We start from the raw sequence: 16,624 nt of genomic DNA, 5'->3' as shown, positions 1-16,624 counted from the left end.
AGGTAGAACCCCCCCGGCCTCGAGGGATCGGGTCTGACAGGGTTTGGTCCCGATGGCCCTGGGTAGAGGAAGTGGCCGGGGCCGATTGCCGCGCGGGCCGCTCACCCCCACCGCCGTCGGGCCAATGGTACCTGTACTCCTGGGGTCGGTGCCATCGTCGGTGCCGATTTCGTCGACATCGGTACCGAAGATCCGGCCGTCGACACCGATGCCGTCGATGTCGAGGGGCCGGCGCAAGTTCCAAAAAGACGGTCCCGAAGAACTTGCCTCGCCACCTGTGTCCGCTTCCGCAAGCCGAGACACAAGGTGCACGTCTTGGTATTATGCTCCGGGCCAAGGCACTGGAGGCACCAAGCGTGGGTGTCGGTTTACGAGATCTGCAGGCCGCACCGACCACACTTTTTGAATCCGCTCGGGACCTTCGAGGACATCAACGGGAAAATCGCGTTGGCGAAGTCAAAGTCGTCGATGGTGGCGGTGAAAAGCACACCTGAAAAAAGAAACGACCGCGCGGCCATAAGGCCGCAACGAGGCGCCCCCGCGGCTAAAGACGACGAGGGGACAAACTTCTTTTTTTTTTAACAGAAGAAATAAAGAAAAGAGGCGTGAACGCGCACGAAAAGAGAAAAAAAAACTCGCGGCTAGGCCGCAATCCGGTTTCTGGGGCTAACAGAGAGAGAGAGAGACGATAACACGTCTCTCTCCAGCGCGGAATTGAAAAAAACTGAGCGGGAACGGTCGCGCACGGGCGGGAAGACAGCCGCGCATGCGCGATGGGCATGCCCTGCGTGCGGGACCGCCCGCGAAGGTTTTGTTCCGGTTGGTGGGGGCTGCCGTGGATGTCAACCCAGTCGTTAGAACAAGCAGCCTGCTTGTCCTCGGAGAACCTCAGGTACAAACTTAGATTGTGAGCCATCCTGGGACAGAGAAATATCCAGTGTACCTGAATGTAACTCACCTTGAGCTACTACTGAAAAAGGTGTGAGCAAAATCTAAATAAATAATCACTTTCTTGCCTACTTTTTGCCCATTTAAATTTAGGTGTCTTGTGAATAATGTGCCCAAATCTAGGCACTTAGCCTGGCTCAGCATTACACGGTGCTGATGAATCACTGAAAACTGATCCTTAGCACTTTTTTGTGTGTCTTTTGCCCATATGAATATGTCCTTAATATTGCCTTATCTTTGGAAAGCATGAGAGTTTACCTGAACTGGAATCTGCTGATGCTTGCTTTGATCTGATCTTTCTGGTTGAAACATGCGACACCAAAGGACCTGGAAGTCGATTTAATTTGGGACCTTCATTGACACCCATCTGAAAGAAGAGTTAACATATACAATCTTGTGTTAAGTTGTTGGTAGAACGTCATGAGGCTGAAATTATTATTATGCCATAATAATAATATAAAAAAAGAAATAAAAAGCAATTAACAAACATATTTTTTCTGTGATGCTAAAGTATACAAGACAAGAAAGCAAATAAAGTTTAATTTTTTTTAAAAGATGAAAAACTATATCAGTAAATATGACACATTTATAAAGTTAACAAATATTTAAAGAAAGCTTCTCTTTTCTCAGGCAAGAAAAGGATTCTTAGCAGTATTGAAACGTTGCATTTTCATTCATTAACCTTATAAATATATAGGTTCTTATTTACCTAGACTGAAAGCAGACATGGTGGAGGAGTGGCCTAGTGGTTAGCGTGGTGGACTTTGGTCCTGGGGAACTGGGTTTGATTCCCACTGTAGGCACAGGCAGCTCCTTGTCACTCTGGGCAAGTCACTTAACCTTCCATTGCCCCATGTAAGCCACGCTGAACCTGCTATGAGTGGGAAAGCGCAGGGTACAAATGTAACAAAAAAAAAAATCAGTCTGAAATGTGCCTCAAACTTCTGGTTATCAGCTCACTCCCGTGAATCAGGGCTAGAGGGGTAGTGAGACTGCTGAGTATAGAGGTACTGGAGTAACTATTTTCACCAAGGTCCATGCATTCGAACATTAATTCTCTCTATAGTAATCATGCATCTAGACTATAGTAATGCATCATACTCTGGACTTTCCTGGTCTACCTTCAAGCATCTGCAATTAGTAAAATCCAACTGGCTTCCAATCTCACCACGCATCACATTCAAACTTTGGTATACAAAGGGGGTCTTTTACTAAAGATTAGCTCGAGTTATCTGCAGCAGGGTCCATTTTATTCCTATGGGCCCTGCTGCAGATAACTCGAGCTAATCTTTAGTAAAAGACCCCCAAAGGATGCTCTCCCCTTGTTCCAAACTACATTATTATTAGCATTTGTATAGCGCTACCAAACGCACGCAGCGTTGAACACCTGACACAGAGAGATAGTCCCTGCTCAATAGAGCTTACAATCTAAAAAATACAGACAGACAAGGCAATTAAGGGTGAGGAAAGTACTAGGTGAGAAAGGGACAAGGGGAGGGCAATTGAGTAGTGGCTAGGAGCCAAAAGCAGTGGTGAAAAGGTGGGTTTTCAGCATAGATTTGAAAACAGGTAGAGATGGAGCTAGACGTACAGGCTCAGGAAGTCTATTCCAGGCATAAGGTGCCGCGAGGGAAAAGGACCGAAGTCTGGATTTAGCAGTGGAGGAGAAGGGGGTCGACAGTGAGCGGAGTTTACAGGGAGGAATGTAGGGAGAGATGAGAGTGGAGAGGTAATGGGGGGCTGCAGAATTGATGCATTTAAAGGTCAGTAAGAGAAGTTTGAACTGTATGTGGAAGCGGACAGGGAGCCAGTGAAGTGACTTGAGGAGTAGGCTAGTGTGGGTATAACGATTTTGGCAGAAAATAAGTCGTGCTGCAGAATTTTGGACAGACCAGAGAGGAGAGAGATGGCTGAGTGGAAGACCAGTGAAAAGCAAATTGCAATAATCCAAGCAAGAGGTGACAAGGGTTTGGATAAGGGTTCTGGTAGCGTATTCAGAAAGGAAGGGGCGAATTTTGCTAATGTTGTAGATAAAGAAACAACAGATTTGGGCGATCTGTTGAATATGCGCAGAGAAGAAGAGAATTATGAATTTTCTGATCTTATACAACCCCTGCACAAATAGTACGTTCGTTACAAATTGCCCTTTTACACTCCCCACCACCCTCTCATATCCTGGATGTCTCATGTCAAAGTTGCGATCCTCAGTGTCAAGAGAGACCTGCATGCAGAAGTAGAGGGCTTTCACAAAAAGATTGATGACATGGGGAATCGCTTAAATGAGTTTGAAGAACGTGTTATCATACACGACCAAGATCTACTGGATTTACATAAACGCTGTGACACGTTCGATAGCAAATATGAAGATCTGCCCTCGTGGGATAATGTGGGATATAAATGTACTAAAAATAAATAAATAAAAGTGGAAGATGGGGAAAATAGAGCCCGAAGGAATAATATCCAGACGAAAAGCATCCCAGAGGCGACAGAGGAGAGGATATGTTTGAATCTGCTGCAACAGATTTGCCACTTTTTTTTTAAACTAGTAAAAAAGGCCCGTTTCTGACACAAATGAAACGGGCGCTAGCAAGGTTTTCCTTGGAGTGTGTATGTTTGGGAGAGTGTATGTGAGAGTGACTGTTTGAGAGTCAGAGTGAAAGTGTGAGTGTGTGAGAGAGAGAGTGAGTCTGGGTGTGAGTGTGTTTGTGAGAGAGTGTGTGTGTGAGAATGAGAGTGTGTGCAAGTGTGTATGTGAGACACAGTGTGAGAGAGAGTGTGTGTATGAGACCAAGCGAGTGTGTGAGTGACTGTGTGGCACATAGAGAGTGAATGTGATACAGTGTGAGACAGAGTGTGTGAGAGTGAGAGTCAGAAAGACATTGTATATGAGAGAGAGAGTGTGAGCCGTGCCCTCCCAATCCATGGCCATCTGTCCCCTGCCCCCTCCATTCATCCTTTTCCAGCAATTCCCCTCTCTCCCTGAGCCCTGCCCTTCCAATCCATGGCCATCCATGTTTCTCTGTCACCTGCCCCCTCCATTCATCCCTATCCAGCATTTCCCCTCTCTGCCTGAGGCCTGCCCTGCAATCCATATCCATCCATGCCCATCTGACCCCTCCATTCATCCCTATCCAGCAATTCCCCTCTCCCTGAGTCCTGCTCTTCCAATCCATGCCCATCCATGCTCTTCTGTCACCTGGCCCCTCCATTTTTCCCTATCCAGCATTTCCCCTCTCTGCCTGAGGCCTGCCCTGCAATCCATATCCATCCATGCCCATCTGTCCCCTCCATTCATCCCTATCCAGCAATTCCCCTCTCCCTGAGTCCTGCCCTTCCAATCCATGCCCATCCATGCTCCTCTGTCACCTGGCCCCTCCATTCATCCCTATCCAGCATTTCCCCTCTCTGCCTGAGGCCTGCCCTGCAATCCATATCCATCCATGCCCATCTGTCCCCTCCATTCATCCCTATCCAGCAATTCCCCTCTCCCTGAGTCCTGCTCTTCCAATCCATGCCCATCCATGCTCCTCTGTCACCTGGCCCCTCCATTTTTCCCCTATCCAGCATTTCCCCTCTCTGCCTGAGGCCTGCCCTGCAATCCATATCCATCCATGCCCATCTGTCCCGTCCATTCATCCCTATCCAGCAATTCCCCTCTCCCTGAGTCCTGCCCTTCCAATCCATGCCCATCCATGCTCCTCTGTCACCTGGCCCCTCCATTTTTCTCTATCCAGCATTTTCCCTCTCTGCCTGAGGCCTGCCCTGCAATCCATATCCATCCATGGCCATCTGTCCCTCCATTCATCCCTATCCAGCAATTTCCCTCTCCCTGAGTCCTGCCCTTCCAATCCATGCTCATCTGTCACCTGGCCCCTCCATTTTTCCCTATCCAGCAATTGCCCTCTCTACCTGAGGCCTGCCCTGCAATCCATATCCATCCATGCCCATCTGTCCCCTCTATTCATCCCTATCCAGCAATTTCCCTCTCTCCCTTAGTCCTGCCCTCCCAATCCATGCCCATCCATGCTCCTCTGTCCCCTGGCCCCTTCATTCATCCATTTCCAGTAATTCCCCTCTCTCCCTGAGCCCTGCCCTCCCATTCCATGCCCATCCATGCTCCTCTGTCCCCTGCCGCCTCCATTCATCCTTTTCCAGCAAGTCCCCTCTCTCCCTTCCATGACCCCCCCCATCGCATCCATGCTCCTCTCTCTCCCATGTCCCAGCCTGGCCCGCCCTCTTCTCCCCCCCCCCTTCGCATCCATGCATCCCCCCCACTTCGCATCCATGCCCCCCCCCTTCGCATCCATGCATCCCTTTTTTTTTCTTCTTCTTCGTTTTAACTTTACCTCCGTGGCGGTTCGTGCAGCGAAACGTCAGGGAAGGAGGCGGCGCTCCCGACGTCTTGCTTTCCCTTCGCTGTCTCCCGCCTTCTTTTGAAGGCGGAACACAGCGAAGGGAAGGCTAGACTTCGGGAGCGCCGCCTCCTTCCCTGACGCTTCGCTTCCGGATTTGTTTGGTTTGAGGCGAGGGCGGGGCAAAGACAGCTGGCTGGCTTGAAGGCTTCACACCACGAATCCGGCGCGAACCCTTCAGCCTGGGAGTGACGTCAGATGGCTTCATGGCTTCAAGGCTTCAAGGCTTCAGGCTTCAGGGCGTCAGGCTTCAAGGCTTCACAGAACGTTGTCCTCAGAACGTTGAGGGTGCGTTTATTATATTAGATCAGCACAGTTGGAACCAACTCAACCACATTTTCAGTTTGAGCGCGCACACCACAACTTTGGGCCTCGTCAGCCAGATTGACCTCAAGATATCATTGTCTATTTCCTATGTTTCGCCCACAAGGAGTGAGTACTACAAGCTGCACACCAAGAGGAACATAATCGAACGAGGTGCCCAACTTTTCCTGAGGGCGCCCTCACAAGACATCCTCGTGAAGGGGCAGGGAAATCCGTATTATCGAAACAAGATGGGCGGCCATCTTTCGTTTCAATATGGTCGTGACGCCCAAATCTCAACATTTAGGTTGACCTTAGAGATGGTCGTCCCCGATTTTTGCCGATAATGCAAAACCGAGGATGCCCATCTCAAAAACAACCAAATCCAACTCATTTGGTCGTGGGAGGAGCCAGCATTCGTAGTGCACTGATCCCCCTGACATGCCAGGACAACCAACCAGGTACCCTAGGGGGCACTGCAGTGGACTAACTGATACACTAACTGAACAGAAAAAGCCCTTCCCTTACCGATCCTTTAGCGATTCGGAAAGGAACGGGCATGCATGAAGGAAATCGCATGCAAATGAGCTGCTCGCTGTTAGCTCACTTGCACACGATTTCCTTCCTAAGGAGGAGAAGCCAGTGAAGAGCAGCCAAGCGTTCTGCGTGGCTGCTCTGCGCATGCCAAAGACGGTTTCATACACGCAGACAAGCTGCGTGTATAATAGCCGTCTACAACCTTAAAAAAACACAAGTCCAGGTGGAAACGTCCAAGTGCTTATCAGGGACCTCTTTTTTTTTTTTTGAGTTTGGGTGAAGGACGTCCAAGTGTTAGGCACCTTCACTATGCCTCCGTCCCTGCGACGGGTAGTTGAGGATGTCCAAAATATGGATGTTTCTGTGAGAAGGATGGCCATGCCTTTGCTATGCCTCTGACACCCCCTTTATTTATTTGGATTTTGGATCACAAGTAGCAGCAGTGGGATTTGAACCAGCCACCTCTGGATTGCAAGACCAGTGCTCTAACCACTAGGCTACTCCTCCACTCCCTTAAAATTTGGCTGTCCCTCTGGGGGGGGGGGGGGGGGGGGGGAGCAGTTCAGGACGTCCAAAATGTTTGAAAGAAGGACGTCCACGCCTTTGCTATGCCTCCGTTGACGCACACACACCTCCCCCCCCCCCAGGGACCTGCATACTGCTGCGATGGACCCGAGTATGATATTTGAGGCTGGCAAAAAAAGTTTTTAAAGTTGTTTTTTTCAGGATGGGAGGGGGTTAGTCACCACTGGGGGAGTCAGGGGAGGCCATCCCCGATTCCCTCCGGTGGTGATCTGGTCAGTTCAGGCACCTTTTAGAGGTTTGGTTGAAAGAAAAAAATGGACCAAGTCGGCCAAGTGCTCGTCAGGGACGCCCTTCTTTTTCCATTATCGCTCGAGGACACCCATGTGTTAGGCACGCCCCAGTCCCGCCTTCGCTACGCCTCCGACACGCCCCAGGGAACTTTGGTCGTCCCCGCGACGGGAAGCAGTTGGGGACTCCCAAAATCGGCTTTTGATTATGCTGATTTAGGCGACCCTGAAAGAAGGACGCCCATCTCCCGATTTGTGTCAAAAGATGGGTGCTCTTCTACATAGTAACATAGTAGATGACGGCAGAAAAAGACTGCATGGTCCATCCAGTCTGCCCAACAAGATAATTCATATGTGCTACTTTTTGTGTATACCCTACTTTGATTTGTACCTGTGCTCTTCAGGGCACAGACCTTATAAGTCTGCCCAGCACTATCCCCTCCTCCCAACCACCAGCCCCGCCTCTCACCATGGGCTCTGGCACAGACCGTATAAGTCTGCCCAGCACTATGCCTGCCTCCCACCACCAGCTCTGGCACAGACCATATAAGTCTGCCCAGCACTATCCCTGCCTCCCAACCACCAGTCCCGCTTCCCACCACCGGCTCTGGCACAGACCGTATAAGTCTGCCCCGCCTCCCGATCTCGACTAAGCTCCTGAGGATCCATTCCTTCTGCACAGGATTCCTTTATGCTTATCCCATGCATGTTTGAATTCCGTTACCGTTTCATTTCCACCACCTCCCGCGGGAGGGTATTCCAAGCATCCACTACTCTCTCCGTGAAAAAACACTTCCTAACATTTTTCTTGAGTCTGCCCCCTTCAATCTCATTTCATGTCCTCTCGTTCTACCACCTTCCCATCTCCGGAAAAGGTTCATTTGCGGATTAATACCTTTCAAATATTTGAACGTCTGTATCATATCACCCCTGTTTCTCCTTTCTTCCAGAGTATACATGTTCAGGTCATCAAGTCTCTCCTCATACGTCTTGTAATGCAAATCCCTTACCATTCTCGTAGCTTTTCTTTGCACCGCTTCAATTCTTTTTACATCCTTAACAAGATGCGGCCTCCCAAACCGAACACAATACTCCAGGTGGGGCCTCACCAACGACTTATACAGGGGCATCAACACCTGGTCACACCTCTCTCTATACAGCCTAACAACCTTCTAGCTACGGCCACCGCCTTATCACACTGTTTCATCGCCTTCAAATCCTCAGATACTATCACACCAAGATCCCTCTCTCCGTCCGTACCTATCAGACTCTCCCCGCCTAACACATACGTCTCCCGTGGATTTCTATTCCCTAAGTACATCACTTTGCATTTCTTCGCATTGAATTTTAATTGCCAAACCTTAGACCATTCTTAGCTTCCTCTGATCGTTTTTCATGTTTTCCACTCCCTCCCGGGTGTCCACTCTGTTACAGATCTTAGTATCATCCGCAAATAAGCAAACTTTACCTTCTAACTCTTCGGCAATGTCACTCACAAATATATTGAACAGAATCAGCCCCAGCACCGATCCCTGAGGCACTCCACTACTCACCTTTCCCTCCTCCGAGCGAATTCCATTCACCACAACCCTCTGGCGTCTGTCTGTCAACCAGTTCCTAATCCAGTTCACCACTTCGGGTCCTATCTTCAGCCTCTCCAGTTTATTTAAGAGCCTCCTGTGGGGAACCGTATCAAAAGCTTTGCTGAAATCTAAGTAGATTACGTCCATAGCTCGTCCCTGATTCAATTCTCCTGTCACCCAATCAAAGAACTCAATGAGATTCGTTTGGCACGATTTCCCTTTGGTAAAACCATGTTGACTCAGATCTTGCAACTTATTGGCTTCCAGGAAATTCACTATCCTTTCCTTCAGCATCGCTTCCATTACTTTTCCAATAACCGAAGTGAGGCTTACCGGCCTGTAGTTTCCAGCTTCTTCCCTATCACCACTTTTGTGAAGAGGGACCACCTCCGCCGTTCTCCAATCCCTCGGAAAACTCTCCCGTCTGGAAGGATATATTAAACAAATCTTTAAGAGGTCCCGCCAAAACCTCTCTGAGCTCTCTCAATATCCTGGGGTGGATCCCATCCGGTCCCATGGCTTTGTCCACCTTTAGCTTTTCAAGTTGTTGATACACACTTTCTTCCGTGAACGGTGCTCTATCCACTTCATTCTCATTTGTACTATTTCCAGTCCATCGCGGTCCTTCTCCAGGATTTTCTTCTGTGAAAACAGAACAAAAGTATCTATTTAGCAAATTTGCTTTTTCTTCATCATTATCCACATAGCGGTTCGCAGTATCTTTTAGTCTCACAATTCCCTTTTTAGTTATTCTCCTTTCACTAATATACCTGAAGAAATTTTTGTCACCCCTCCTTACATTTCTAGCTATTTGTTCTTCCGCTTGCGCCTTTGCCAGTCGTACCTCTCTCTTCGCTTATTTCAGTTTCATCCGGTATTCCTCCATGTGTTCCTTTTCTTGAGTTTTTCTGTATTTCTGGAACGCCAACTCTTTAGCCTTTATTTTCTCAACCACTTGCTTGGAGAACCATATCGGTTTCCTTTTTCTATTGCTTTTATTTACTTTCCTTACATAAAGGTTCGTGGCCCTATTTATAGCTTCTTTCAGCCTGGACCACTGTCCTTCCACTTCTCGTACTTCCTCCCAGCTCATCATCTCCTTCCTCAGGTATTCCCTCATTTTACTAAAGTCAGCACGCTTCAAATCCAGGACTTTGAGTTTTGAGTGGCCGCTCTCCACTTTAGCTGTTATATCAAACCAAACCGTTTGATGGTCACTGCTGCCCAGGTGGGCACCCACTCGGATATTTGACACGCTATCCCCATTTGTGAGCACCAGATCCAGTGTCGCTCCCTCCCTCGTGGGCCCCATCACCATTTCTCTGAGCAAAACACTTTGGAAAGCATCCACGATCCCTCTACTTCTTTCCGATTCTGCAGACGGAACCTTCCAATCTACACCCGGCAGATTGAAATCTCCCAGCAACAGCACCTCTCTCTTGCTTCCCAACTTTTGATCAGGTCTTTATCTAATTCCTCCAATTGTGTCGGAGGTCTGTAGACAACACCCATGTGGACAGAGGTTCTATCATCTCTTTTTAAGGTGATCCATATCGCTTCTTCCTTTCCCCAGGTCACTGTCATTTCAGTCGCTGTGATATCATTCCTCACATACAGAGCTACTCCTCCACCTTTATGACCCTCTCTATCCTTCCTAAATAGATTATAGCCTGGTATGTTTGCATCCCATTCATGGGAACCATTGAGCCACGTCTCCGTGATTGCAACAACATCCAAGTCTGCCTCCAACATCAGGGCCTGAAGGTCATGAACTTTATTGCTTAGACTGCGAGCATTTGTGGTCATCGCTTTCCATCTACATTTCCTGGTATGCGTTTCAACATTAGTGATTTGGGGGTTTCTTTTCTCTTTCTAAAATAAGCCTGATAATGTTTGAAGGGGCAAAGATTTAACTTTTCACTGATTTATCAGCTCTCACTCTTTCGAGACGACGGGAGTTCCGGGAGGCGACGCGTTGTCTTTACCTACAAAAGATCAAATATTGCTGGAATTACCTTTTGGCCTATCCTTCACTGTGCAAAATAAGACGCATAAAGTCACACAAGTACTACTACTACTATTTAGCATTTTGATAGCGCTACAGAGTGTACGCAGTGCTGCACAAACATAAAAGAAAGACAGTCACTGCTCAAAGAGATTACAATCTAATAGATAAAAAATAAAGCAAGCAAATCAATTGTGTAGAGGAAAGAGGAGAGGAGGGTAGGTGGAGGCGAGTGGTTACAAGTGGTTACAAGTCAAAAGCAATTTTAAAGAGGTGGGCTTTCAATCTAGATTTAAAGATGGTCAAGGATGGGGCAAGACGTAGGGGATCAGGAAGTTTATTTCAGGCGAAGGGTGCAGCGAGGCAGAAGGAGCGAAGTCTGGAGTTGGCAGTAGTGGAGAAAGGAACAGATAAGAAGGATTTATCCATGGATCGGAGTGCACGGGAAGGGGAGTAGGGAAGGACGAGTGTGGAGAGATACTGGGGAGCAGCAGAGTGAGTACATTTATAGGTTAGTAGAAGAAGTTTAAACAGGATGCGAAAACGGATAGGGAGCAAGTGAAATGACCTGAGGAGAGGGGTAGTATGAGTAAAGCGACCCTGGCGGAAGACGAGATGGGCAGCAGAATATTGAACTGACTGGAGAGGGGAGAGGTGACTAAGTGGGAGGCCAGCAAGAAGCAGATTACGAGAGGTGACAAGGGTGTGGATGAGGGTTCTGGTAGAGTGTTCAGAAAGAAAGGGGCGGATTTTACGGATGTTGTAAAGAAAGAAACGACAGGTCTTGGCGATCTGCTGGATATGAGTAGAGAAGGAGAGGAGTCAAAGATGACCCTAAGTTTACGAGCTGAAGAGACAGGGAGAATGAGAGAGCCATCAACAGAAACAGAAAACGGGGGGAGCGGGGAGGTGGGTTTGGGGGGGAAAATGAGAAGCTCGGTTTTGGTCATGTTTAATTTCAGGTGGCGTTGAAACATCCAGACAGCAATGTCAGACAAGCACGCTGAAACTTTGGTTTGGATGCAAGGTGAGATATCAGGGGTAGAAAGGTAGATTTGGGAGTCATCAGCATAGAGATGGTAGGAAAAGCCATGGGATGAGATTAATGAACCAAGGGAAGACGAGTAGATAGAAAAGAGGAGGGGACCAAGAACAGAACCCTGCGGTACGCTGACAGGCAGAGATATAGAAGTAGAAGAGGATCCACCAGAGTGAACACTGAAGGTGCGGAGGGAGAGGTAGGAAGAGAACCAGGAAAGGACAGAGCCCTGGAATCCAAGTGAGGACAGGGTATCGAGGAGTATGCTGTGATCATCAACAGTGTCAAAAGCAGCGGAAAGATCAAGAAGAATGAGGATGAAATAGAGACCTCTGGATTTAGCCAGTAATAGGTCATTGGAGACTTTAGTGAACGCAGTTTCGGTTGAGTGGAGAGGGCGAAAACCAGATTGTAGTGGGTCAAGAATAGCATGCGAGGAGAGAAAATCAAGGCAGAGGTGGTGAACAGCACGCTCAAGCAATCTGGAGAGAAAAGGGAGGAGGGAGATGGGTCGGTAATTAGAGGGACTAGTAGGGTCGAGTGAAGGCTTCTTAAGGAGAGGTGTGATCACAGCATGTTTAAAGGCAGCAGGGACAGTCGCAGTGGAAAGTGAAAGGTTGAGAATGTGACAGATAAAAGGAATAAGAGCAGGAGAGATGGCATTAAGAAGGTGGGTGGGAATGGGATCAGAGGAACAAGCTGGTACATTTTGAGGAAGAAAGGAGAAGTGTAGTTTCCTCAATAGTAACTTCAGGAAAGGAGGAAAAGGACTGAGGGGAAGGAGAGAGGGGGAACGGACTAGTGGAGGGAGAGGTGGTGAGGTAGAGAATTCAAGGTTTATCTTTTGAACCTTGTCGTGAAAGAATTCAGCGAGGGTACATAAGTAATGCCACAGTGGGAAAAGACCAAGGGTCCATCGAGCCCAGCACCCCGTCCACGACAGCGGCCAATCCAGGCCAAGGGCACCTGGCAAGCTTCCCAAACGTACAAACATTCTATACATTTTATTCCTGAAATTGTGGATTTTTCCCCAGTCCTTTTAGTAGTGGTTTATGGACTTGTCCTTTAGGAAACTGTCCAACCCCTTTTTAAACTCTGCTAAGCTAACCGCCATCACCACTTTCTCCGGCAACGAATTCCAGAGTTTAATTATACGTTGGGTGAAGAAAAATTTTCTCCAATTTGTTTTAAATTTACTACACTGTAGTTTCATCGCATGCCCCCTAATCCTAGTATTTTTGGAAAGCGTGAACAGACGCTTCACATCCACCTGTTCCACTCCACTCATTATTTTATATACCTCTACAATGTCTCCCCTCAGCCATCTCTTCTCCAAGCTGAATAGCCCTAGCCTCCTTAATCTTTCTTCATAGGGAAGTCGTCCCATCCCCGCTATCATTTTAGTCGCCCTTCGCTGCACCTTTTCCAATTCTACTATATCTTTCTTGAGATGACGGGGGGGACGACCGAATTGAACACAATACTCAAGATGCAGTCGCACCATGGAGCGATACAACGGCATTATAAAACTCCTCACACCTGTTTTCCATACCTTTCCTAATAATACCCAACATTCTATTCGCTTTCCTAGCCGCAGCAGCACACTGAGCAGAAGGTTTCAGCGTATTATCGACGACGAAACCCAGATCCCTTTCTTGGTCCGTAACTCCTAACGTGGAACCCTGCATGACGTAGCTATAATTCGGGTTCTTTTTTCCCACATTAAACGTCATCTGCCATTTAGCCGCCCAGTCTCCCAGTCTCGGTAAGGTCCTCTTGTAATTTTTCACAATCCTGTCGCGATTTTTAAACTTTGAATAACTGTTGTGTCATCAGCAAATTTAATTACCTTGCTAGTTACTCCCATCTCCTATCCTCCTTTCCCATGACCCTCCAATTTCCTCTGTAGCCTTTCATGAGGTACCTTGTCAAACGCTTTTTGAAAATCCAGATACACAATATCAACCGGTTCCCCTTTGTCCACATGTTTGTTTACTCCTTCAAAGAATTGAAGTAAATTGGTCAGGCAAGATTTCCCCACACAAAAGCCGTACTGACTCGGTCTCAGTAATCCATGTCCTCGGATGTGCTCTGTAATTTTGTTTTTAATAATAGCCTCTACCATTTTCCCCGGCACAGACATCAGACTCACCGGTCTATAATTTCCCGGATCTCCCATGGAGCCTTTTTTAAAAATCGGCGTTACATTGGCCACCCTCCAATCTTCCGGTACCACACTCGATTTTAAGGATAAGTTGCATATCACTAGCTGTAGCTCCGCAAGCTCATTTTTCAGTTCTATCAGTACTCTAGGATAAATACCATCCGGCCAGGAGATTTGCTACTCTTCAGTTTGCTGAACTGCCCCATTACGTCCTCCAGGTTTACCGTGAAGTCAGTAAGTTTCTCCGACTCGTCCGCTTGAAATACCATTTCCGACACCGGTATCCCACCCAAATCTTCCTCGGTGAAGACCGAAGCAAAGAATTCATTCAGTCTCTCCGCTACGTCTTTGTCTTCCTTGATCGCCCCTTTTACCCCCTCGGTCATCCAGCGGCCCAACCGATTCTTTTGCCGGCTTCCTGCTTTTAATATACCGAAAAAAGTTTTTTACTATGTTTTTTTGCCTCTAATGCTATCTTTTTTTCGTAATCCCTCTTGGCCTTCTTTATCTGCGCCTTGCATTTGCTTTGACACTCCTTATGCTGCTTCTTGTTATTTTCAGACGGTTCCCTCTTCCATTTTCTGAAGGCGTTTCTTTTAGCCCTAATAGCTTCCTTCACCTCACTTTTCAACCAGGCCGGCTGTCTTTTGGATTTCTGTCTTTCTTTTCTAATTCGCGGAATACCACTCTGTATTTCTTAATCTGGAATTGGCTATTGCCATTATGGTACTAGTTCCTTGCCAAACAGGACTACTACACACAATTGACCAATTCTTTCAGCTCCAACCCCCGTCGTCTCTTCTCCACCCTTAACTCCCTCCTCAAAGTGCCCTCCGCTCCCACCCCACCCTCGCTCTCTCCTCAATCACTGGCTGATTACTTCCGCGACAAGGTGCAAAAGATCAACCTTGAGTTCAATACCAAGCCATCTCTTCTTCACCCTTCAACCCTCTCCCTCACCCAACCAACCCAGGCCTTTTTCTCCTCCTTTCCTGTCATCACCGAGGAGGAAACCGCTCGCTTTCTTTCCTCCTCGAAATTCACCACCTGCTCTTCTGATCCCATCCCCACCAACTTACTTAACATCATCTCTCATACTGACACCCCCTCCATCTGTTATATCCTCAACCTCTCTCTCTCCACTGCAACTGTCCCTGACACCTTCAAGCACGCCGTAGTCACACCTCTCCTCAAAAAACCATCACTTGACCCTACCTGTCCCTCTAATTACCGCCCCATCTTCCTTCTACCCTTCCTCTCCAAAATACTTGAGCGTGCCGTTCAGTCGCTGCCTTGATTTTCTCTCCTCTCATACCATCCTCGATCCCCTTCAATCCGGTTTTCGCCCTCTTCACTCGACAGAAACAGCACTCTCTAAAGTCTGTAATGACCTGTTCCTTGCCAAATCCAGAGGCCACTACTCCATCCTCATCCTCCTTGATCTATCCGCCGCTTTTGACACTGTCAATCATGACTTACTTCTTGCCAAACTGTCCTCATTTGGGTTCCAGGGCTCTGTCCTCTCCTGGTTCTCCTCCTATCTCTCCCACTGCACCTTCAGAGTTCACTCTCATGGATCTTCCTCCACCCCTATCCCCCTATCTGTTGGTGTTCCCCAGGGATCTGTCCTTGGACCCCCTTCTCTTCTCAATCTACACCTCTTCCCTGGGCGCCCTGATCTCATCTTATGGTTTCCAGTATCATCTCTATGCTGATGATACCCAGCTATATCTGTCCACACCAGACATCACCGCAGAGACCCAGGCAAAGGTATCAGCCTGCTTATCCGACATTGCTGCCTGGATGTCCAACCGCCACCTGAAACTGAACATGTCCAAGACCGAGCTCATCGTCTTTCCACCAAAACCCACGTCTCCTCTTCCTCCACTTTCTATCTCAGTTGATAACACCCTCATCCTCCCCGTCTCATCTGCCAGCAACCTCGGAGTCATCTTTGACTCCTCTCTCTCCTGACTCCTCCCCTCTCCTTCTCTGCGCATATCCAGCAGATAGCCAAGATCTGTCGCTTCTTCCTCTTTAACATCAGCAAAATTTGCCCTTTCCTCTCTGAACACACCACCCGAACTCTCGTCCATGCTCTCATTACCTTTTGCCTTGACTACTGCAACTTACTCCTCACCGGCCTCCCACTTAGCCATCTATCCCCCCTTCAATCTGTTCAGAACTCTGTGGCACGTCTCATATTCCACCAGAACCGACATACTCATATCACCCTTCTCCTCAGGTCACTTCACTGGCTTCCAATCAGATACCGCATTCAATTCAAGCTTCTTCTCACCTACAAATGCATTCAGTCTGCTGCCCCTCACTACCTCTCTACCCTCATCTCCCCTTATGTTCCCGCCCGTAACCTCCGTTCACAGGACAAATCCCTCCTCTCTGTACCCTTCTCCAACACCACCAACTCCAGGCTCCGCTCATTCTGCCTCGCCTCACCCTATGCCTGGAACAACCTTCCTGAGCCCTTACGCCAAGCCTCCTCCCTGCCCATCTTCAAGTCCTTGCTTAAAACCCACCTCTTAAATGCTGCATTTGGCACCTAACTCTTACCGTTCAGTAAATCCAGACTGCCCCAATTTGACCGCCCCTATCGGACTGTCCGTTCACTTGTCTCTTAGATTGTAAGCTCCTTGAGCAGGGACCGTCCCTCTATGTTAAATTGTACAGCGCTGCGTAACCCTAGTAGCGCTTTAGAAATGTTAAGTAGTAGTAGTAGTAGTAAATTTAAAACAAATCAGAGAAACCTTTTCTTCACTCAACGCATAATTAAACTCTGGAATTCGTTGCCGGAGAACATGGT

The 16,624-nt window shown here is 48.0% G+C and overlaps 1 protein-coding gene across 1 annotated transcript in view; it reads right to left on the bottom strand.

Moving 5' to 3' along the window:
* TSPOAP1 (TSPO associated protein 1) overlaps nucleotides 1-16,624 on the bottom strand; it is an 864,237-nt gene that overhangs the window by 230,980 nt on the left and 616,633 nt on the right. The window contains exon 19 of the mRNA XM_030186055.1: nucleotides 1,207-1,315. Coding sequence (XP_030041915.1) covers nucleotides 1,207-1,315 — 109 coding nt within the window. The remainder of the gene's footprint in view (nucleotides 1-1,206; nucleotides 1,316-16,624) is intronic.

This window comes from Microcaecilia unicolor, chromosome 13 (genome assembly GCF_901765095.1).
Source record: "Microcaecilia unicolor chromosome 13, aMicUni1.1, whole genome shotgun sequence".
NCBI classification, from domain to species: domain Eukaryota; kingdom Metazoa; phylum Chordata; class Amphibia; order Gymnophiona; family Siphonopidae; genus Microcaecilia; species Microcaecilia unicolor.
The sequence above is the reverse complement of the archived record's forward strand: the minus strand, read 5'-3'. Positions and strand labels throughout refer to the sequence as shown.